The 22,612-nt window shown below is 47.1% G+C and overlaps 1 protein-coding gene across 7 annotated transcripts in view; it reads right to left on the bottom strand.

Annotated features, from left to right (window-relative positions):
- The window catches only part of FRMD4A (FERM domain containing 4A), a 713,130-nt gene that overhangs the window by 75,091 nt on the left and 615,427 nt on the right, over positions 1-22,612 (bottom strand). For 5 of the 7 annotated variants that reach the window (XM_085652949.1, XM_085652947.1, XM_085652946.1 and 2 more), the window contains exons 12-14: positions 15,930-16,006; positions 10,702-10,870; positions 1,152-1,293 (exon numbers count right to left, since the gene is read on the bottom strand). In XM_085652949.1, the coding sequence (XP_085509075.1) occupies positions 1,152-1,293; positions 10,702-10,870; positions 15,930-16,006 (388 nt within the window). The remainder of the gene's footprint in view (positions 1-1,151; positions 1,294-10,701; positions 10,871-15,929; positions 16,007-22,612) is intronic. The other 2 variants (XM_085652948.1, XM_085652945.1) reach the window with 1 other exon arrangement.

Raw genomic sequence — 22,612 nt, 5'->3', positions numbered from 1 at the left:
CACAATCGTCCTCTCGATGTTCTGGAGAGAGGCACAGATTGCAAACAGGATGGAGGTCCGAGTGTGGAAACTTAGCACCACACTGTGGACATTTCTTGATGGGAGTCCGTTCCATCGACGTCCATCTTTACTGGCGCGGGTAGGCCCTGCGGCCCGCGTCGAAGTCCCCAGGCGTCGAAGTTTATTCGAAAGTTGTTGATTGTGCGCATTGAAGGCACGCGATCGAGATAATACCGTCGGTTAAGGGTGATTGCGCGTCAAAAGGGGGTTCGATAACTACACCAACCCGGAGCGCAGCAAGTCACATCTGAACCCGATGGCGGGAAAAAACAATCTAACGATGGAGCCGATGCCCATGCGCATTGTCCACCGAAAGAGGAGTCACCGGTCTCGTGACTGCAACACTTCTTCGAAGACAAAAACAACATGCAGACATCCGAGCTCAACATCAGATGGCGATCTATGCATAGTGTACAATCTGTAGCTCATATGCCTCGAACAGAAGAATTTTGAGAAGGAAGATAAATAAAATTGCCCTGATGAAGTCCCTATAAGGGATGAAACACGTTGGCTGGGTCTGTTTTAAGTGTGAAGGAATTGGATGCTTAATAAAAAAGAACTTTGTGGAAAAAGACATTAACGTCTGGAAATTCATTGAACAAACGAAATAAGGAAAGTAATTGAAAACAAGAGTGATTACAGATGCATGCACTTCGAATTGGAAAGTTCAATCTGAACAAGGAAATTAGATTGCCCTCCTAATATTGTGAAAGCATATAAATGCAAGGTTTCTTTTTCCTGTGGGTGAGAGTGCACATTTCTAATCAAAAAGTCTACACAACTTCCACCACTACAAAGATTAATACAGGAGTTGCATAATTATGTCTGTGGAAACCATATTTGTGATGATCAAGGTATATTTTTGAACTGCCACTCACTTACGAACCCACTGATACACAATTCCTTCAACAATCAGACAGTTACTTCTCTAAGAAACACCAATTGGCTCCAGGTCCACACTGGTACTCAATAATGCATCACGGATTAAACCCATTTCCTCAACAGATCACAGCATGCAGCTAGAACAAGCTGGAACATTTCCAGAGTGACCCACAGAACGTCCTGAGTGTCTGACCCCGTGCAGGCCCTACCTGAGGACAAGAGGCTGCCGCTGCTCCCGCAGATGATCTTTCCTTTGCTCCCCATGTTGGCTAGTTTGGAAGTTTTCAGTGTACCGGTCTCTGTCAGGTCTATGGCGATTTCACTGAGGCTTCTTGCCGCATGGATTTTGGACTGAGAGAGGTGAGAAAAACACATTTAAAATCTCTGCACCAAGCGGCAGGCTCCGAGCTCCCCCTCCACCCTCCTTACCCGTCCCTAACGTTAACTGCATTCTTTCACACACATTTCACAATCCGCTGCAAAGGGGCCAAAGTAGATTGCCTGTGGCATGCGCATGGTGCCAAAAAACACTAGCGTACCTGCTGACAACAGTAAGTTCCAAAGAAGCGAATCCAGTCACTGCATTTTAGTGAGCTAGAGCAACCTTAAATGAAGCTATTGTGACAAACGGCTGTGCAACTTGGGCCACCCTACCTACCACTTGCCCCACTGGACAGTACACATGCCCATTCTTTCACACAAATGCGACGGTATTGCCTTCAAGGTTACATTAAAGTGAAATAGACATTGGAAATTACTGCAAGAGTTTAAAAATTCACCACCCTCCCCCCCAGTTTAAAAATAAAGCTGCATCATCTAAAAATGTTTATGCGTTTATTACTTACTTTTAAATTCTGGGGTTGCAATGACATACTATCAAGCTGGATCTGCCCTATTCATAAGTTTTCCCGTACACAAACAAATAAGAAAAGCCTGGTGACTATGTTTTGCTGCCTATGCCTGTAAGGTTGGTGGTCAGCTACCTACTCTATTTGATGAGGAAGCCTTTTTGGTTGCATGTTTAACTTTTTATATATGCATAGATATTTGCAAGTAGAAATTCCTCTAAGTTGATTTTGCTTGTAAATTGTTACAAGCCTTCTTAAGGCTGCCTCAGAATGGTTTGATAGTAGGATATAGTCAGGAGACTTCTTAACAGCATAATGAGAAAAGCTACCAGTTGGTGTTTGCCCCTCTGAGTATATATGAACAATGAGACCGCCTTAGTTTGAAGCAGACCATCGTGACCTGCCACTCAACATAACATAACATAACGTGTATTTGTAAAACGCACGTGTCACCCAAGCTAGGGTCTCGAGGCGCTGAATAACAGATGTTTATTGTTACGCAACTCAATGGTACTCATTTTATCAACCTCAGATGGATGAAAGGCCAAGTGGACCAGCCGGGATTTGAACCTGTGGCAATGAGGTCAAACACAGGCCCCTAGAGTGGACGCATAAGTCCACTAAGCCACCAGACCCAGGACCTCAACAAGTGGAGACGATTTAAAAAAAAAAAAAAGAGACTACTTTTGATGCATAATTGTCAGGTTATGTAAAGTTAAAGTATAGATGGCTGGTGGGTCCAAATCGAGGCGGGCAGCCACTATTCTAAATGAAGGGGTGCACCTTCAACCTCCTTTGGCATTCAAATACAAAATCCCCAGTGGTAGTGAGTGCCATGGTGAGCAGCCCGTAACATGTATGTATCTATGTCAAAATCTCTTACTGTTGGTCGGCTGTGCGGTAAAAGAACTGAGGTTTACTGGTAGGTTGTGCAGTGAAAGGACTAAGGCTTGCTGGTCTGCTGTGTGGTTGAAAGACTGAGGTTTGCTGGTGGTCGGATGTGTGGGGAAAGGACTTCAGGTTTGCTGGTCAGCTGTGTAGGGGAAGGACTGAGGTTAGCTGGTTTGTTGTGCAGTGAAAGAACTATGGCTTGCTGGTCGGCTGTGTGGGGAAAGGACTGAGGTTTGCTGATCTGATGAGTGGTGAAATGACTGAGGTTTTCTGGTCGGCTGTGTAGGGGACGGAGTGAGGTTTTCTGGTCGGCTGTGTAGTGAAAGGATTAAGGTGTGTCGGTCTGAAGTGTGGTGAAAGGACTGACGTTTGCTGGTCGGCTGGGTAGTGAAAGGACTACGGTTTGTTGATCAGAGGCTTCTGATTGGCTGTTGGGGAGCAATCATCTGGAGAGAGGGCACATCAACCTTTGTGCAAAGGAAAAGAGACATAAGGTTGAGTCTTTCCTTTATCAGAATGGGCTTCAGAGCCAGTGTGATGCTGGTCTGCTGTTTCAAACTGGAGTTTGAGGAGTTCTGTCTGGATATCACAGCAACAATATAGGTGAGATATTACCACAGCAAATACTAGAGCCATTCCAAGAGGAATTTTGATGGGTGTCGATTGTGAAGAGATGATTTGGAGACTGCTTTAAGACGGTGAGCGCAAATCAGTCTTGCTATCAAAAAGCAGGCACAGATTTAAAAGGTCTCTCACTTAACAGAAGACAACTGTCTCACTAAAGTAAACATTCTCTGATCTGAAACATAAAGAATTTACATTTTAAGAATCTAGACATGGGCGGGCTAAGATCATCCCTTTTCCAAAAGTTATTTTACAAAAATAACTTCCCTGTTTTACATGGCTTTGAAAACAATGGAGGAGGCAACTAATATCCCCCTGGAACAGAATCTATTCTTCAGGAGGGAGATCTGAACACACTCACGGTAACTATATAATATTTAGTTTGAACCCGTTTCCTTTCAGCATTAATTCCCTTTCAGCAACTGCCCAGACAGCTTTCGAGCGGGTGCTGCCCAAGATTTTGCAGCAGGCTATTCCTGGATTCTGAAGGCACTAGCCCGATTTCTGGAGGACAGTCTAACTTTCGGAGGGTGATCTCCCCAATCAACTGAGGTGATCTGGGGTGACCGCGGCCGCCGCAGAAAGGCCGCGTGCTCCTCCTCGCCCGAGCGTTCTGCCGCATCCCTGCACGAGAGTCATCGTCTGGGGCGGGACGGCAGCGGGGCGCGCGCACCAGGTGTCGGTGAGCGGAAGTTCCCCTCCCACGCGGCAACGGAGAAGAGAAGCGCCGGGGGCGCTCACCTCGCCGCTCCCCACCACACATTGGAAGTGCAAGTTCACACAAGTGCCACATTTTTCTACACGTGCTTGGTTTACAACAGGATTTAGTCTTTCGAGACTCTCAGAAAGGCTTGCTACTGCAATGCACGCTACCTCTATTCGCTTTGTGCTCGCTGGTAAGAAACACAACGGAAACTCCAGCGCGCGGACAGATTGTGTTTTTCACCATTATGTAACACGCAATGTTTTTAACTCATTACTTTTAACTCTATTAGTTATATATAGATACTTGTCCTGAATATATACATCCGACATGAGTGCAGACAGATGTGAACCCTTTGTGAATAGTGTAAAGCATTGTAGGCGTTCACTGGCACGGGGATCAGAACAGTGTGGGACTGCTGGACGTACCACTCCCTTCATGACACTACCTACGTCACCATACTCTGTGGTGGCACTGTGAGGTCATCACTTTGGCCTGTCGACATTCCCTACTTGACACTAAGCCACCATATTTGGCGGGGCATTGTGAGGTGACCACTTTGATCCGCCACCACTCCCTCAATGACACTACACCACCATACTCTGCGGCACACTGTGAGGTGATCGTCTTTGGCCTGTCAACATTTCCTCCATGACACTACACCATCATACTCCGTGGGCACCATCAGGCGAGTGCTTCGGGCTGTCACCAGTCCCTCCATGACACTACCGCACAATACTCGGCAGGACACTGAGAGGAGCGCTTTAGCCTGCCACCACTCCCTCCAAGACACTATGCAACCATACTCGGCGGGGCACTTAGAGGTGAGCGATTTGGCATGTCAACATCCCCTCCATGACACTGTGACACCAAACGCTGCGGGGCGCTGTGAGGTGACCTCTTTGGCCTGTCAGTACTCCCTCCATGACACTACGCCACACTATCTGGCAGGGCACTGTGCGATGAGCGCTTTGGCCTGTCAACATTCCCTTCATGACACTACACCACCATTCTCAACGGGGCACTGTGAGGTGAGTGTCCTTGGCCTGTCAACATTCCCTCCACGATGCCACGACCCATTTGGGAGGGAGATGGCGCTAATCTTATCATTCGAGCAGCTGTTGACACGTTCTGTATTGCAGAATGCACAATTTATTTTCAGTGATGTGATGTGAAAGAAGCCATATTATCTCACACACCGGGGCCTGGTTTCAGCGAGAGTCTGGGAGCCTTTTCTAGTCGCAAAGCCTGTTGCTCAACAGACAAGCACTGGCATCTGTCCAGTGCCGTACGTCAGACCGCCCAGTTTTCCAGGCGTTAGTGGGAGGCAGAATTGCAAACTTGCCACCTGCAACTTACTGCATGTTTCAGTGGTGGGCATTCACTCACTCCGCCATCCTCTCAGCCACTACTTGCTGGATTACTCAAAGTAGGTCCAATGTGGCGTGCAACTGCCAAAGAGTTGGTGAACATGAAGCATGGAAGCTTTTTTATTAAGATTTTATTCACTAATTTTATCATCCAGCTAACGCGGCCTGTCGACTTCTCTACAGGTTTCACAATCAATTCAAAAGATGGGCTACAGCAAGACAGAGTACCTCAAAAAGGATATCTGGACTCTCCTAAGTACTGTGCAACTAGGATAGATAGCTCAGTGTGTTCAAAGGTGCCTTAGTGAGGCCAACTCAGCCTTCCATCCTTTTTTAGATCAGTAAACAAAGTGTGATTAAATTGAGTAATTGTAACACCTACTATTTATACAGCAAAACTGCGGAGTGAAGCGCTATCTAAAAATAAACCACTGGCAAGTCGTTGGTTTTGTGGCGAAGTTGTTAACCTTCCCCACCCCGCATCAGACGGATAATGGTTTCTCCTTTGCACTGCAAGATTATTCAGGGAGGTGACTTTGGCTGGTACATGGGGGTGTTACTATAAAAGTCCGTAACCTCTTGAAACCTCGCGGGCTTTAAGGGAAGCAACATTCATAGAAAGCATGCATGTCTAAGGTGAAATAAACATGAATATCAATTAGAACATGGATTACTGTTAGTCGTTTGATGCACTATCAAAGGTCACCTGTTCAGGTGACCTGTTGACCTGCACGCGGTCTGGCTGCCGGCTTCAGGAATCCGCTCATTAACTGGTTGTAAAACAGATCTAGTCTCACGGCCTCTCCTCGGGGATGGCAGCTCCTGGAGGTAACTGTGTCCACTCTCAGTTGGTTTGTTAGCACGTGGCTGAGGCCGAACTGTAACACAGGCTCCGATTGGAGAGCGCCTGTTGCCACGAGGCTGTGTCAGTCATAATATCGGTATAACTGAAGGATGATGCTTGTAAAATATGCAGATTTTTTTGCCCTTAGAAACACTTGTATGGAAGGTACATATGAGAGATTTAGCTGGTAAAGAGGATCCGCAGAAAATACGAGTTTACCCGGACGGAAGAAAATGTACAGACAGAATTGTAAAAATACATCCCTTGTCATTTGAGGCAGTTTTGGAAAGTGGTCACTACCTTAGTTTTGGCCCCTCTAGGTTTTCGAGAACTTCAGGACTCGCACTGGTTGTCTTCTTTCCCATGGTACTGCGGTTGCTATGGTGATGCCAGCGGTGAAGATGCTGAGTGCACTAGAAAAGAAAGGGGGCTCCACTGTCACCCCTCAGCCTCCTTCCATATATAATGTAAATCATCATCACCAAAAGAGCAGCCATGGTTACAGGAATAAAGGGTTGGAACAACACCTGGTTCTAGTTCGGATCCTCTCTCATCACCAGCTCACAAATCGTGGTGATGGCAGACTTACTCAGCTGAGCACTGTGGCCGGTCAATAGCCCAGTTCAGTCTAAATGTCATCACGCCCTGGATGGGTTGTGGTGAGCTCAAAATAGCTCGGGTAGTTTCAATTAATTAGACAGCGTAACATTGCAAGTAAAGCAATAACAATAACAAAGTGCTCCATCAAAATTGCAGAGACCAAGTCAACCTGCTTCTGAGATTAATGATTATGAGTCCGCAACTGAACAGGAAAAAAAAACCCTGAAGAAAACAAAAATCTGACGAGTGGAATGCTTGAATTACTCACAGCCACTCGTTGTTAATCGAGGCCACACTCCAGTCCATTTTTTTGAAGACTACTCTAAGTTAGAAACAGGCCAATGCGCAAACCAGCCTTGGTCCTGCTTTAGTGAGAACAGTCCAGCCCAAACTGCAAGGCCAGGTCCTTTCCAGGTGAGAACGCACAGCTCCCACCATCTGAATTGGGTTCTGTCCCCATTTTCCTTATTTTGCTCTTGGGTGTCGGAGGAGCCATGCCTACTCCTTATAACGTTGAACATAGGTCTAAAAACCTTCTGTCCCACCTGTGCCTTCTAGTTTGCCTGGATATCCACACGTTTTGTTAAAGTGTGCTCTGGTGACACATTTGCCAGAAAGTCTAGAATATTTCATTGTTTCCTTGTGGAATCTGCAGATGGAAAATTGTCTCCCAGCAATGGCAACATTCTAGTTCAAGAGTTTTGACTTGATCCAACTCACATTCCATCATCCAATACTATCCAGGTACTTCATCACCAAAAATGTCCAGTCGGTCATCAAGAACGATCTAGAATTACAAAGCTCCAGTTTGCTGGAGAGGCATGCCTCTCTTGGCTGCTGCACTAAGGTATACAAAAAAAGTGATGGATGGAATGCTTGAATTAATCTCAGCCTCTTGTAATTACTCACGCTGCATCCCAGTCCATCGTTATTTTGCACACCATGCCACCTTAGTTCGGAGCCAGCCATATGCAAATCAGTCTTGACCCTGCTTCAATGGGAACAATCCTGCCTGAACTGCCAGGCCATGTCCTCCATGAACCAGAACACAAGCAACCCAGGACCGGTTTTGCCCTAGTTAGGGCTTATCAGGCAGGTATAGCTTGGTTCCAGTGACACAATGTGCACAGGACCCACGTCTGGGTGTACCCGTCCCACTTAGGGCAACACATTAAAGTATACAAAAAAGTGATGGATGCTGGCTATCACTCCTGGAACTCGAATCCCAATTAAGGCGATACAATGACAATCAGTTTACGAGTGTTGACACAAATACTTTGTGTTGGTGAACCCCCTGCTGCCCTTTTACTACAGATGGCAGAGAAAGCTCATTCGTTCTCTGTGCTATATATGTGCACCACTAAAATGCCTGTGGATCTTACAGTGTTATGACAAGAACACTCACTATGTTTTGAGTACACATAGTGAGCGTTCTGGTCATAACACGGTAATATAAATGTTGTTCCTAAACCCAGTATCTATTACCACTAGCTGAGTGCCTGGGTTTAGGAACAAAATCACCCCGAATTCATCAAAAAATACTAGATAGTCACCACTGAGAAGAAAAAAGATGACCGTATAACTTTAACTGTAAAAACTAATACAACATTATATGCCTTTAATCATTTTCGAAAACGGGACCAAATACAGTGTAGCCCACATGTACGCTAACTCACTAAATCTGCAATGTTTGCTCATTGCTGCAACCACCAGATAATTTTGAGAGGCTATTTTTATTACTTTCAGTTTCGATTTGTTTTGGCATTTCTAAACTGGTTTTGCCAGATTTAGATCCATCTGGCATGTTTGTGTCAATTTCTTGTAGATAGGAAACAGTGGGTAATTATACAGTACTACCTACAACTTATGTTTTTCTACACCTTCTGTTGTGTGGGACATGTAACGGAGATGCCTTGGGACCAACAACTACACGTTGGTATAAACATCAGTTAAGGCGAAAGAAATTCATGCAAACAATGACGAGCGTCTGCTTTGCTAAAATTGTGACATCTACACTCTAGTGAAAATGAGGACGGGGACAGTCACGCAAGTTACACAGCCAAATCCCGAAACTCCTCACTTTTTGTGGCCTCCGTGAATGTGGGAGATACAGCATCGCAGCCAGGAATTGCTTGGACATCTGCCCTTTCCGTTGAATCTATCGCCCAGTAGGACTCTCTACAAATCACTCTCTGGGCATCAGGACAAAAACAGCAGGATCTGTCCCAATGCTCCTCGAAGTCTAGTGGAAAGGGGGCCCTGAGCTTCCAGTGGTTGCCTTCCAGATGGAAGTAAAGCTTTCATCTGAAGTCTTCTAAACTCCATTTTTTCAGAGGATAATTGTGTCTGGTTACCATTAGGCATTTTAAACTTGACAGTAGTTTCATGCAGTAATGTGGGCTGAATTTTATGAAAACCCCAAAGAAGATGAAAGCGGTTCAAGGTATGTTACATTAAGCAGACTTGTTGCTCAGATTGGTACTTTGTAGAATTGATGTTCAATGACCAGGACCAGTGTTTATGGGCCCCACTGAATGAATAATGTTTCCAACAGTGTCATTTATGTTGCTATTTGAGTTTTTTATAAGTACAACGCATTTTCAGACGTACAATAGTCTCCTTCTGGTGTGAGGATCGCATCAACCACAGCAAGTCCAGATTCTGAGTAAAACATGTATTTACTGGCCTGTCTACGTGTACTGCTGGTTCTCTCAGCTAAATACCTTTGTACATTTTTTTTCTCGTAATTTCTTATCTCCCTTTCCGTAAAGGAATGACATACAACTGTTTGGTGATTCTTTGTCTGTTAGATCCTCTTTACTATATTTGTCCCATCTCACACCCCGTACTATCTTTTATAAACGTATTTGCCCTTCATCATGTGTGTGCATTTAGTCACACCAATATTCCTTCCTCATCTAAATTGCAAGATGCCTGTATTCAGCTATGAACTGCAGTTAAGTTGCGCACATTGCTTGTGTACAGCTCAGGCTCACACAGAGTGCCTGAAAGGCAGGCTCTATAATAAAAACACAAGTGCTCTGAGGCCTAGGTGCAAGTCATCCCACCTTAGCATGTCTTGGGCCTACATGTGAAGTAGATCTGGTGTCACTACTTGAAACGAAGTGGAAGCAGGCCCGCGTACAACCAAGTGACGGGATGTACCGGGTGGGCTGAAACTCGTCTTTCAGTGGGAGGCAAGCCCAGGATGGCACTAGTTATGTTGTACAAACCACAATAATGACTATTTGCAGGACTAGATTAAGAAAAGTATACACTCGGCATGTAACCAGGTTATGCTGCACCAGACTGCATATAACAAATGTGTTAATAAAAAGTCATCTGTAAGCTGTAGTTTCTGTACCATTTGAACACAAACCAAGGGTCCAAGCCCACGCTGCACTGTGAGAACTGGGCTGACTCCCAGTGCAGGGGGCTTCATTTCAAGGTTGTGTTCATGGTTCATAGGGCCTCGGAGAGGACTGGCCCTACTTGCAGAAAGCAGTCTTTAAACACATCCTGTCAAAATGGCTCCAGTTGTCCTCTGAAAACAAGCCAGGCATTCCCGACTGTATAAACATCTGTGTGGAGGGCACCGATTCTCTGTTTGTGAATCTTGCTTCTGGAAGCCTGCTACCTTCCTTGACAGAGGCTGTACATCCTCTGGCAATGAGGAAAGCCCTTAAAACACTGCTATTCCAACCTGCCCAGGCCATCCAACAGGTCTCCCTGTCATTGTACAATTATTTTTGTTAACATGCAGCAAGCACCAAGAGGCTGCCTCTGAGGTATGCAGCACTATATGAAGACACCAAAAAGCATAAGATTGATTCGTTTCATGTCCAGGCCTCCCGCTCTCCCTGCCCCTAGGTTTCTTACCTTGCTCTGCTTCCTGTCCAGGTAGAACTGGTGCTGGCTGATGGCCATAGCCCAGATGGACTTGATTAAGGCAGCGCAGGCATACCAGGTGTGCACGGCGATGCCGCCATGGCCGAAGGTCCTCCTGGTCACAGACGCCCTAGAAGCAGAAATAATGGGCTGAGACTTCCTAAGGATACACAAGGAGGAGACAAGACCATCAGCCGCCTCTCCCGCTCAACTAGGCTCAGGCACAGAGGAGCAAACACAAGCCTGCATGCGCATGCGCCATTTCAGATCGCGCCATTGTGTGAGAGTAGGGCCAGTGTTGAGGTGTTTGTACTGACAATCGAATGTGAAGGTATACCTGCTGAGGCGGGTCACACGAGGGTCCCCGGGCGCGCACTCTTCACCCCTGAAATGATACGAGGCCTACACAAACTTTCAGGAAAAATATCATTTGTAGAAAAGTTTACTTTCTAAAATGAACTCGTTTTCAAAGGGTTGTGGGGTAACCAATCAGGAGCTGGGGCACGCGCACACACACGGGCGCGCCCACACACAGTGATCAGCTTTAGTGTTTTGACGTTTCCTTTTCATAGCATGGTTCGCTCAGTCAGCTAGCAGGCTGGGTGTCTGCACCTCACTTCTGCCTGGCTGGGCACAGGGCAGCTCCTTCCGACGAGTGGCCCAGAGGCAGGTGTTAAAGAGCTGGAAACGAAGCCTGCACGAGGCGCTCCGCCGCCAGCGCTAGTGTTTCACAGCCCTCAGGAAAGGGCGGCCTGGCTCCTCCTGAGCAGACAACCACCCAGCAGCTAGAAAAGTGATGGCAGATGGCTTTACTGCCCACAGAACGGGCGACCTGTCTACCATGCGGCAAACCACCCCCGCATACAAGACTCAGCAAGCAGGAAGGGGGGGGGGGGGGGCACAGTGTGCATAACAAAAATAAAGCAGAGCCCCCACTCCTTCAATTGGGGATTGAAAGACAGCTATACATGGGGCGCAGTTGGCGCCTCACACCCTCAGGCCCTTATGACACTTGCTGCACTTAAGGGAGTCTCAGTTAACTCAGACACCGTCACCTACAGGGTAAGGAGGTCACTACTGTCTCATCAGTGGCCTCATAAGTAGTGACCGCCCCCCTCCTGAACAGCCCCACCGACAGAAGCTAATGCAGATTCTCTTATAAACCTGACAATGGGTGGGCTGACTTCTGAGCAACACCCTAATTCACTCCACCACCCACAATAACGGCAAAAAACACACTGCAAATGTCTTTGCAGACCTCAGAACAAGTGCACGCTCTCGTTCATAGTTCACCTTCTTCACCTACTTAACTATTACCCTCTGATTTCAGATTCTTTCACATATACGGAACGTTTTAACATTTTCAATGTTTCTTCTTTATATACACTTTTTAAAAGTGTTGCTATTATTTTATCTTCTAAGCAGTCGCGGACCCCCTGAGTAGGCAGGTCCACAGAGCACAGGTTAAGAACTGCTGGTTTGGGGTGTAAACCTTACTGACAAACGAACGCACATTTGCTTTATTCCTAGTAAAATGGGCCGTTTTCATACGGGTATTGCATGTGTTTCGTTTAGTCTTATAAACAAGCCAGCAGACAGAGCATACATGTGTCATGCAATCACATACAGGTTAAGAAGAACACTCGATAGTGAGGCACACGAGAACGACAACAAAAGTCTCGAGCGCGGCACCTTCTTAGCCACGGTGCTTCTAAAGGCGCACTGTGCTGGGGCCTGGCTTCTAATGGGAGTAGTTAGGAAGGGGCCTGCTGGTGGTGCACAACTTGGATGCACGTGCGACTCCTTTCGGGGAACCCACTGCTGCTTGCAGGGCCAATACAGGCCTCAATGCTAGTGATGTGTAAGGCAGCCTCGCCGTAGCTAGGCCACAGCCTAGATGAACAACTTATACTCTCTGCTTCTTGTCGAATGCCTGCTCCTCATAAAATAGCGCTCCGTTCATCATCTCCTTGTGTTTGCTTAGTTCGCCCTAAGTTGGCAGGGAATGCCCAGACGTGGGTCCCATGCTCACTTTGCCACTGGATTCAAGCTAGCCTGGCTGATGAAGGGTGTTACCCTGAAACTGGTCCTAGGTTGCTTGTTTCCGTTTCAGGGAAGACCTGGCTTGGCAGTTTGGGCTGGACTGTTCCCATGAGGCACAGGGTCAAGACTGATTTGCATATAACTGGGTCTAATTTGAGGTGGCGAAGTGAGCTAAAGAATGAGGATGGATTCAACCCAGATCTGTGACAATATACATCTGTTATTCAGCGCCTTGAGACTTTCGGGTGATACGTGCGCTATACAAAAGTACATGTTATGTTATGTTACTGGGGGTGAGTGTCTGAAAAGTTTCACTGCTCCGTCCATCATCTCCTTGTGTTTCCTCGTGGGCACCACGGCTGGCATCTTCTGCTCAAGCTAGGCCCACTCTAGGCTACACGGACATTCCTTCAACCCGGAGCTCACCGCAGGCTCTGGCCCAAAGCTGAAACAAACTTGGAACTATAAATAGGGTGTAGGTGGTTCCCCTGACTTGGGTCTGAGGTGGACGAGCCCTGTGAGCGCGGTGTCCGGGAAGCGATCACGAGCCTGCAACACCGCCAGTGTTTCTGCAAGACTGGCTCTTTGTATCAACGCCCACCCCCCCACCCTGAATATACTAACTGGCACATGCATCAACAAAGACTTTTGCGATTCCTTAATTGCGATTTTTAAGGAATCGCAATTAAGGAATTGCAAAAGCCTATGCATGTAGGAATCGCTATAAAAATAGCGATTCCTACAAATTCCTTAATTGCGACTCGCAAATTGTGAGTCGCAATTAAGGAATACCGTCCCATTCATTCCTATGGGCCTCCAGGCCCATAGGAATGAATTGGAGATTGCATGAGCAATTTGCGAGTACCAGTAGGTACTCGCAAATTGCTCATGTAATTTCAAGGGTGCCAAAATGACACCTTATTGCACCCCTGAAATTGATCTGTGCACATATGTTGCACACACACATGCTCCAAGGGCATGTGTGTGCGCAACATGAAACTTTGAAAAATGCACAAAAGTGCATTTTTCAAAGTTTTTGCAAATTACCATGAAGTTCAACTTCATGGTAATTTGCTCCCCCTATTAGCGAAATCGCTAATTTTTCCACTTTCATGCATTGCATTTAAGGAATCTCAATTTGGGATTCCTTAAATGCAATCGCAATTTAAGGAATCGCAATTTAGAGATTCCTTAAATTGCGATTTTTGCATTTGGGATGATGCATCCCAAATGCAAAAATACCGGTCGCAAAGGGGCAGATTCTGAGAATCTGCCCGTTTGCGACCGGTTTTTACATTGATGCATGTGCCTGTAAGTTCATTCTGGGCCATATGTAGGTAAAACGTGTTTTACGATTCTCTAATTGCAATTTTTAGGGAATCGCAATTAGAGAATTGCAAAACGCAATGTAGGTAGGATTAGCAAAATATTTTGCGATTCCCACCTATTCCTTATTTGCGAATCCCAAATTGAGATTCGCAAATAAGGAATACCTTGCCATTCATTCCTATGGGCTAGAAGGCCCATAGGAATGAATAGGAAGACATTCTCAATTTGCGATTCTCAATTAGAGAATCGCAAATTGAGAATGAAATTTCAAGGTTGCAAGGGTGTCAATAGGACACCCTTTTGCACCCCTGAAATAAACATGTGTGCACATGTGGCGCACATACATGCACTAAGGGCATGTATGTGCGCCACATGGCACTTTGAAAAATGCAAAAAAGTGCATTTTTCAAAGATATCGCAAATTACCACCAACCTGAAGTTAAGCCAAATTCGCACAACTTGGGTGCTTCCTACATTGCATTTAAGGAATCGCAATTTGGGATTCCTTAAATGCATTAGCAAAATAAGGAATCGCAAATTTTGCGATTCCTTATTTTGCGTGTGGGTTTTTGTGTGCTACATAGCACACTGCCCAAATTGCGATCGCAAACGCTGAAATTCGGCGAATTTCAGCATTTGCGATCGCAATTTGGCTTCCTACATATGGCCCTCTATGTGTACATCGTGCATCCGATTCTAGTGCGAGTCACCTATCGGAAGAAGCATGTTGCTATCAAGCACATTTGCAATGACGCTGACATGATGCAAGAAACGTTTGCAAGATGGGGCTTACAGAATTAGAGCTAAAGCTCTAATGTATTTTCTAGATAGCACCCAAAAGTCTGCTTCTAAGCGCTGTCAATTTCTGTCAGGTGAGAGTAAGTGACTTTACGAAAGGACATTTGGGGCCATGTCTACAGCTTCGCTCTGAAGATTGGGCGCTAGGAAAGGTTGGTGTTACTTCAGTCGGTGCAATTATATATTTCGTGACCATTTTAGTGAAATATCTTTATTTACTTTTTTCAACAAAAATACATAATTGTTATGCCAGACCGCGAACGAAACGACTCGTGGCATTATTAGTAAACACTACATCACGTGTCGCCAGCCCAGCCCGGAAGAATCCCTGGTATCTCTCCCTGTCCTGACACTAACCATCAGGTGGTCACTAGTCCACGGCGCTCTGGCGCTGACAAGACCCAGTCATTCATCAGCCTCGCGAGACAGAAACCCGAGGCAAGGCAGGCGAAGCCAGGGAGAAGAGCTGATCTTTGGGAGGAGGGCAAGGAGGCGCCGGGCAGCAGGCTCAGCGTTGTAAACATCCGACCACGCAGCACTCTTTTGAACCCTCGCCACAGGCCGCCCTCTCGTGCACCCCTGAAGAGACAGCATGAAGTCTGGCCAGTTCGGGGCTACGACTGGCTGGACTTCACTGGTCGGCTCACTGGAACTCGTAGCCTGTCCTGAGAAACCACCTACCTAAGGGACCAGTTGTGACCAGTGAGCGAGCAGCTGGCGCGTGGGACTAGCAATCGCGGCTCTAACACCAGCTCTGTGTCAAGGTGAAAACTGTGAAATGCGAACGTAACTTCCTCGTTCCATTCTTCCAGCCACGATTGTAACGAGGACAAATAGACTCAGAGGAATGTGATTATTGCCCAGTCTACACGCTGTATCCACCCCAGAAGGATGAGTGTCGGAGACGGTTTATTCTCCACGCGCTCTCTCTCAGAAGCGCACGGTACAGAACACATCGACCAGGAAACATGCAGACTAACTTCACACAGCACCCTCCTCCCCACAGCCCTCCAAACATCACACGGCATGGGAATTCCAGCGCCTCTTACCTGCGCGGGTCATGAACTTCCACCGAAAACTTCTTTTCCCTGAAGTAGAGGTTTTCCAGCTGCCGCCATTGGAATATCTGGGCAAAAAGAGAGCTTGAGTTACTGACGGTGGCCCCGAGTGTTGAACACAAGCAGCATCCTGGTAGAGCCAATCACGGATCCGGAGTGCCCCTCTGCCCTCCTGCTCATAGAAAACTCCAAACAGCACCAAAACTAGGGCCAACAGCGTCACTTGCAAGCCAGATGTTCACACAAGGTCAGCAGAGCCCTTGCTGTGACAGACCCCCGTTGCTCCGGTGCACCCCGCACCGCTCCAGCCCCGCACTCTCTCGCCTCCGGCGCCAGCAGAGGGGAGGGGACAGCTCGGGGGCGGGCTGGGACGATCTGCGAGCAGCGCCGAGCCCAGCGCCTTCCCTCCCACACAGCCGGAGTGGGACGGCTCTCAGACGCCCCCGCCCGCCCGCCTCCCGCGGGACACCACTTCCTGGCGCTAATGTGCACTGGTCCCTGACGGCCACCGGCTCGGGGAGCTCGGCGGGGGGAGCGGTGACCTTAATACGGGCTCGGAGAGCGGCGCTCTAGGCGCGCACAATGAGCGGGCGGCCCCCGCTTTGAAGCCAGTGTGTGCCTGAGCACAGGGGGCGGCCAGGGCTCTCGGGCTGGCACCGAGGAATGGGCAAAGCATGCGCGTCTTAAGAGGCGGCGAGCGAGCGCTGAAAAGCCCTGGGACGCGCTACATTACACATGCCGCCACTGCAGACTCGTGCGGCTGAGGCACCTTTTCAGCCAGCGATCTTGACGTTTCTTACAATAGTTTTACTTTCTTCCACTTGTAACACCCCTCACTAGAATGCAAGCATCCCAGACAAACTCAATTCGCCTTCTACAACGCCACATGTGTGCGCAATACCAGTGCATAACAACAATAACATGTATTGACATGGATCAGATTGTGAAGGTGTGTAGGGCAGGTGAGGTGATGCTATGAATATCCACCACAGCAGCACATGGACAAGGGGCCGAAGAAAAAATGCCCAGCGAACCCACTTCACACAAGCGCAAATCACACCATACAGCGCCATGAGGCCATATCTTTAGCAGAGGCTGAGCTATTACAACACAACTACATGCAATCGATATTAATCTAATGTCTTTTGCATAATTCCAAACAAGACCAGACGAGGCCACTGGGACCGCATACCGACACAATCATTTACAAGAAACGTTTAGTACTTTTTGTTCACTCAAGTGGTAAACAAACTTTGATTTAAACTTATTTTTCTTAGTCGGGTTGATTTCTAGGAGCACTGCATTTGGAAGATGTAACATAGTATATATTATTAAGCTTTGGAAAGTATTTTATTTTTCACGTTTTCTTTTAATCAAAGTTGCGAATGCACCAGAAGTTTGTCCTCCTCTGGCTGTTGGGGGAGGGGAGGGAAGCGAAGCAGGCAGCGCAGGGTTTCTGATTGTAAAGGGTGAATTAGTTCCCATGGAAAGGGAGGGAGGGAGGGAGGGGCCGGGGCAGAGGAGTGCGCGGGGCTCTGCAGCCAAGACTTGCTTTGTGGCTAAGTGTTCATAATGCTCGGGGAAAATTATAGGTTCGCACAAACAGCTTTCATGCTCGGCCTCGGTGGCGGGTGGGATAAACGGAACTTTAAATGCGAACACCAGAGCGCCAGGCTCCCCCCCGCTACTGTAACAGCAAAAGAGCTCTGCAAAAAGAACGCACATGGTTTGGTTTTAAATGATTTGGATGAAACGAGGGAAGCGGCATACTAGAGGAGTCAATTAGGGGTAGCAGTGTCTACTCTAGCCCTAGTATTTTTTCCCCTTTTCCACCCATGGTACTTCCCTCGGCATCTCAGGAGCCACGAGGGCAGCCAGCAAGACCCCGTGTCCATGTCCAAGGTCTCGAGTTTATTATACTCGCCCTTCCGCTAATCCCCTCATCAGCAAATACGAGGATGCTGAGGGCTGGGCAAGGGGTCAACTTTGATGAAGGTGCAAGATGTCACTTTCTCTATTGGTGATATGGTTATGTTGTCACATCCGGTACTACACTAGAGCTCGCTGGGCTCCTCAGTGGCCATTAGGTGTGTATGTGGCACTGGATGTTCTTCTTAATGAGAGTACTGTAGGGCCTGTGCTACCATATTCTTGGGTCTCTGGCACAATGTCAAAAGGGTGACAACCTGCTCCTTATTTTCTCCTTAAGACCATTCGGGTAAGACTTGTGCAGGAGACTCGCATCACAAGTACTCTACCCAATTGAGTCTCTGATGCCTAGGAAAAGAGATTATTTTGAGTAACAGAGGTACAACCCAAGTGGTACTCATTTTAACATGGGTGATTACTGTCGGCAGGGCCAGGCTGTGTTTACAATTGTGGGGTATAGGCTCTTTTACCGGTACGCCAGTAGGGAGACTCCCTACCCTCTCTCCCTGTGTACATTCACATAGGGTGTCCGGACTGGGCACCCTGTATCCTTCTGATGATATGTGGTATGTATGAGTGTGCTTGGGAACATGAGGAGGGGTACTTCTGTTGGGATCCCGCCCTTTCCATATGTAGTCCCCGAGGCAATGGCGGCTGGCACAAATCAGGGGTGGATGGGCGGAGGGCGAGAGAGGAGGTAAAGAAGAAAAAAGCATACCTCCTCGCCGCGTCTCACCACCGTCGTCTCCGGAACAGGAGCAGCACACAGGCTCCTCTAAGCCAATCACAGCACAGCCATGCAGCGCTGGGATTGGTCTGAGCGCCGTGGTTCAGCGCTCAGACGGGGACAGGGGGCCTGGGCATGTTTTCCACCGAGGCTGTAATGCAGCCTGGGTGGAGAACATGCAAAGTGCACATGACTGTTTGGCGGCCCTAGACGGCCGGCCAAACATTCTTGCGCACTTAGGGAGTGCAAACCACTCCTCCCCTCCTCTAGTCTGTCAGCAGAGCAGCCCCGCCTGCATAGCTGCCGCAACAAGGAAAAAATAAAATAATAATAACTTAAGAGTTATTATCATTTTATTTTTCCTTTATTTATACTTCTTAAAAGCAGTGGGGCGACGCTCCTCTGCCTTAGCTGAGAAGCCGCCACTGCCTTGAGGATTGAAGTATACCCAGTAACATTTAGTGTCAGTGAGTACCGCTGTCTTCCTTCACTTCCTGTGCTCTAGGCTGCTTTCCCATCTCCCCTCCCTGTACAAACCATTGTGAAGCCACGTTATGTGTCTGGTTTTGAATCAGCAACCAATGAGTGGAGCAAGAAGGATCCTTTGTGCTCACCTGAACCACACTATGCCAGTCCAGCAGGTCAGCCTGTGGCCTGAGAGGAGCAACTGCTGGTTCCCCTATGGGATTCCAAAGCAGAAGGTCTGGGGCAAGTGCTGAATATACTATAGACCAAAGTGGGGGTTGGGGGGAGCTATAGTTTTAAAGAGGTCAAGTGTTGTTGAGACCTGCTTGAGGTGCACTCAGCTTTACTCAATTAAGAAAGATTTGGACTTCAGTTTATCACTTGCACATTACTATCAGCAATTCACTACCCTAATTGTAGTCACATTTATGGCACAAAAGGGGACAAAATGTTGAATCAACCCACTCAGTTTTTAACTTGTGGTAGCCTAAATTGCAGTAGGTGCATCAACACACTTAGATATCGCAGCTGCTAAATAACTCTTTAGGGGTTTCCCACTATGATACTTTCTCATGCATATTCACTTTGGATTCCCAAATCCCCAGACTTATCGGCCTCCCTCCCTACACATAATATTGGAGCCGCAGCTTAGGAGACAGTAAGCTTCGAGCAAACGTAAAGTAGGCAGCTTTCTCCGAGCTATAAATAATCTACTGTTTGCTAGTGCAAAATGTAAACTGCAGCATTGAAAAGATGGCTGTCCCTTGGTAATTACACCAGTACACTGTGTACAGTCAACATACTTCAGGAGTCTGAAGAAAATAATGTAGCTTGAGTTTTCTTAATTAAGAAACCTCAAACAAGGCCTGGCATGCATTTACTCTCATTTTAACCATAAGTGCAGTTGAAAAGATAATCTTCCTGTCACAGAATGCCCACTTTCCTCACAAGTCTGCATGCCCACAGTGGGCTCCAGGCCAAACCTGTATACATAACTATTATTCCATCTCCAGCAGTGACACTGGAATTCAGAACATGCCAGATGTTTCTCTTGTGGAAGCCTCCAAACCAGAGCCACAGCCTCCCTAGATCTGTGCAGGGAGGGAGGACACAACATGACACTGCTACCCCAGAAGTGCTGGCGCACAGCACCACCCAGGGATGTACACCAGATGCTGCACAGGCTGCTGCTGTGTCTGCATCTCTGCAGTCACAGGCCTGCGGTGCACTCTGGGAGGATCCCCAAACAGCGCAGCCTGGCCTCCTTAAAAACTGCTCTGAATAGCCAGGGCCTGAACTCTCTCGGCATTGCCACCTGTGCAGGTGGCGGGCACCAGCACTCGTTTTTGGGACCAGGACCTATTTGTCATCATCTGATTTTGACTGATTTTGACCCGGAGCTAGACAGAAAAAGTCAGAAAGATGGCGGAAGAGAAGGATAGGGGTACAGAGGCAGAGGAGAAACCTGTGATGAAAACGAACCTGCAAGGGTGAGATCAAGGGACAGGAGACGTAGGGAGCTGGAAATAAGGCATGAGGAACATTCATATTCCGCAATCCCGACCGCGAGCTCCTAAGGAAAACTTCAGGCCCTTTAAAATAATGTACTGCTCTTCCGTGGTCAACGATTTCCTTAACCCACAACTATTTAAAAAAACAACACAATAATCATGGCCCCACTTGTCCATGCGCTGGGAATAAAAGAGACCTCCTTTGCAGACTCACACACACTCTTTAGACTTGTAGAACCTGAGGTGAGAACTAGGTGCTCCAAGGAATGTCATGTATATGAATGCTGTTCGCATATATTTAATCCTGCCAGATTAGTTCTTGTCACTTGTTAGTTTTGCATTTCAATTTGCCAGTCCTCATAGATTGAACTTTTCTGTCAACATTTGATATTTCACATTTGACAGTATTTTATTTCGAGCTTTTATTTTTTACGCCCCATTTATTACAGGATGTCTGCCCCTGCCCAAGTCCTTTTTCAACAAACAGCGAATTAAAAGAAAGAAATGGAGATTGGTGTGGTTGTGGTTGCGGTAGCTGCACTTGTATGGCTCGAACGCCAGGTGTATCCAAATGACTGCTGCTGGTTGAGTAAGGAGGAGCAACATTGAAAGGGGAGCGAGGCAACATATTTCTGAATATCCAAGTACCTCACGCAGTTAGGAGCATCACTAACAATTGTCTCCCAGGATGAGGAGCGAGATGCCAAAGAAGTCAATACACCTAGAATGTTTCTTTAGATGCGACTCTAGTTAAGAGGCCAATAAGGGACAGGATTTCTTTTGTCCTCCTTCTTGCCGCTCAGTCCCACATGACTTGACAACACCATGCTGTATCTTCTATATAAGCTGATGTTAGCCAGGAAAAAAGGTGCTCAACGTGACCATGGAGACTGTGCTCCTGAGAGGCATTGGTGGTACAGTGTCCCTCCCCGGTGCCTTGGTGTTTAAAGCTTCCTGGAGGTTGGGGGATGATTGTTGACTTTACTAGCAGAACTATGAAGCAAGATTGGTCAAAAACCAGAATCCCATGTGCAGGGTTTACGAACCAGCACTTTCCTCATCAAACGAATGGGTTCAGTCCCTTGATAGCTATGCTCACGATGGTCAGAAGCAATCACGTTGATTTGGCAGAGAAGGCACAGCCCCAGCTGGTGTCCGTGGATTAATTTTCCCATGTGAATTACCCCTGCCACAGAGCTCTGGGCTTACAGGAGTCTGCACATCAATGCCTCAAACAGTGATCTCAAGATGTTACAGGAACAGAACTTCATTTCCACTGGGGCATACACAGGCCGTGCCAGGAGCGATAAACATAAAACTGGACAAAGTGGTCCTAGAAGATGGACGTCGTAGTGGCTTATTCATGTAACCATATTAATATAGCTTTCTATAGTCCAGTAGGTATCCAAATTACATTGCATTATTATGTGTCGTCATCGCCGGCAGCACTGCCCCCTGTTAACAAAATGTAAAAGTATTTGAAAAGGAGCTGCAAGAGAATCAATTCCGTTTTTTCTCTTGAAAGCAATACCCTGTCATTATTTGGAAACAATAGGGATGCATGAACATCACTACACTACAGCATCTGCTCCACAAAATGTCTGCTGGTCCCCGCTGGCCTCCTTTGGTGCAGACAGATACACGAAGAGGGAACCAGCCTATTAACATATGGCCCATGGTAGCAGGCTGGAGGTGACGCTAACCGAGCAATGACAGTGAATACATGCACCACAAAAACGCACGCAATAACGACAAGATCAAGTTATAATGGTTTTGGTGATTTCTGATAAGGACAAAACAAGCCAAATGCATTTCTTTATGTGAACAATCTGGTTTTATTTGACTTAGAAATGTAATTTGCATTCATGAACATTTGTATTTTAACTAGTAATGCTTAGAAGCATGGCTGAATAACACAGGATCGTTGGTCGTACATTAAACACAAGTTCAACTACTCAACGAATGGTAAAATATTTCCTAGTTCACTGAACCCCTCTTTTGATCACAGTCTGGGTTCTCCTCGCCTTAATTTCAACCCCGGT

The sequence above is a fragment of the Triturus cristatus genome, chromosome 4_1 (genome assembly GCF_964204655.1).
Source record: "Triturus cristatus chromosome 4_1, aTriCri1.1, whole genome shotgun sequence".
In the NCBI taxonomy this organism is placed as follows: domain Eukaryota; kingdom Metazoa; phylum Chordata; class Amphibia; order Caudata; family Salamandridae; genus Triturus; species Triturus cristatus.
The sequence above is the reverse complement of the archived record's forward strand: the minus strand, read 5'-3'. Positions and strand labels throughout refer to the sequence as shown.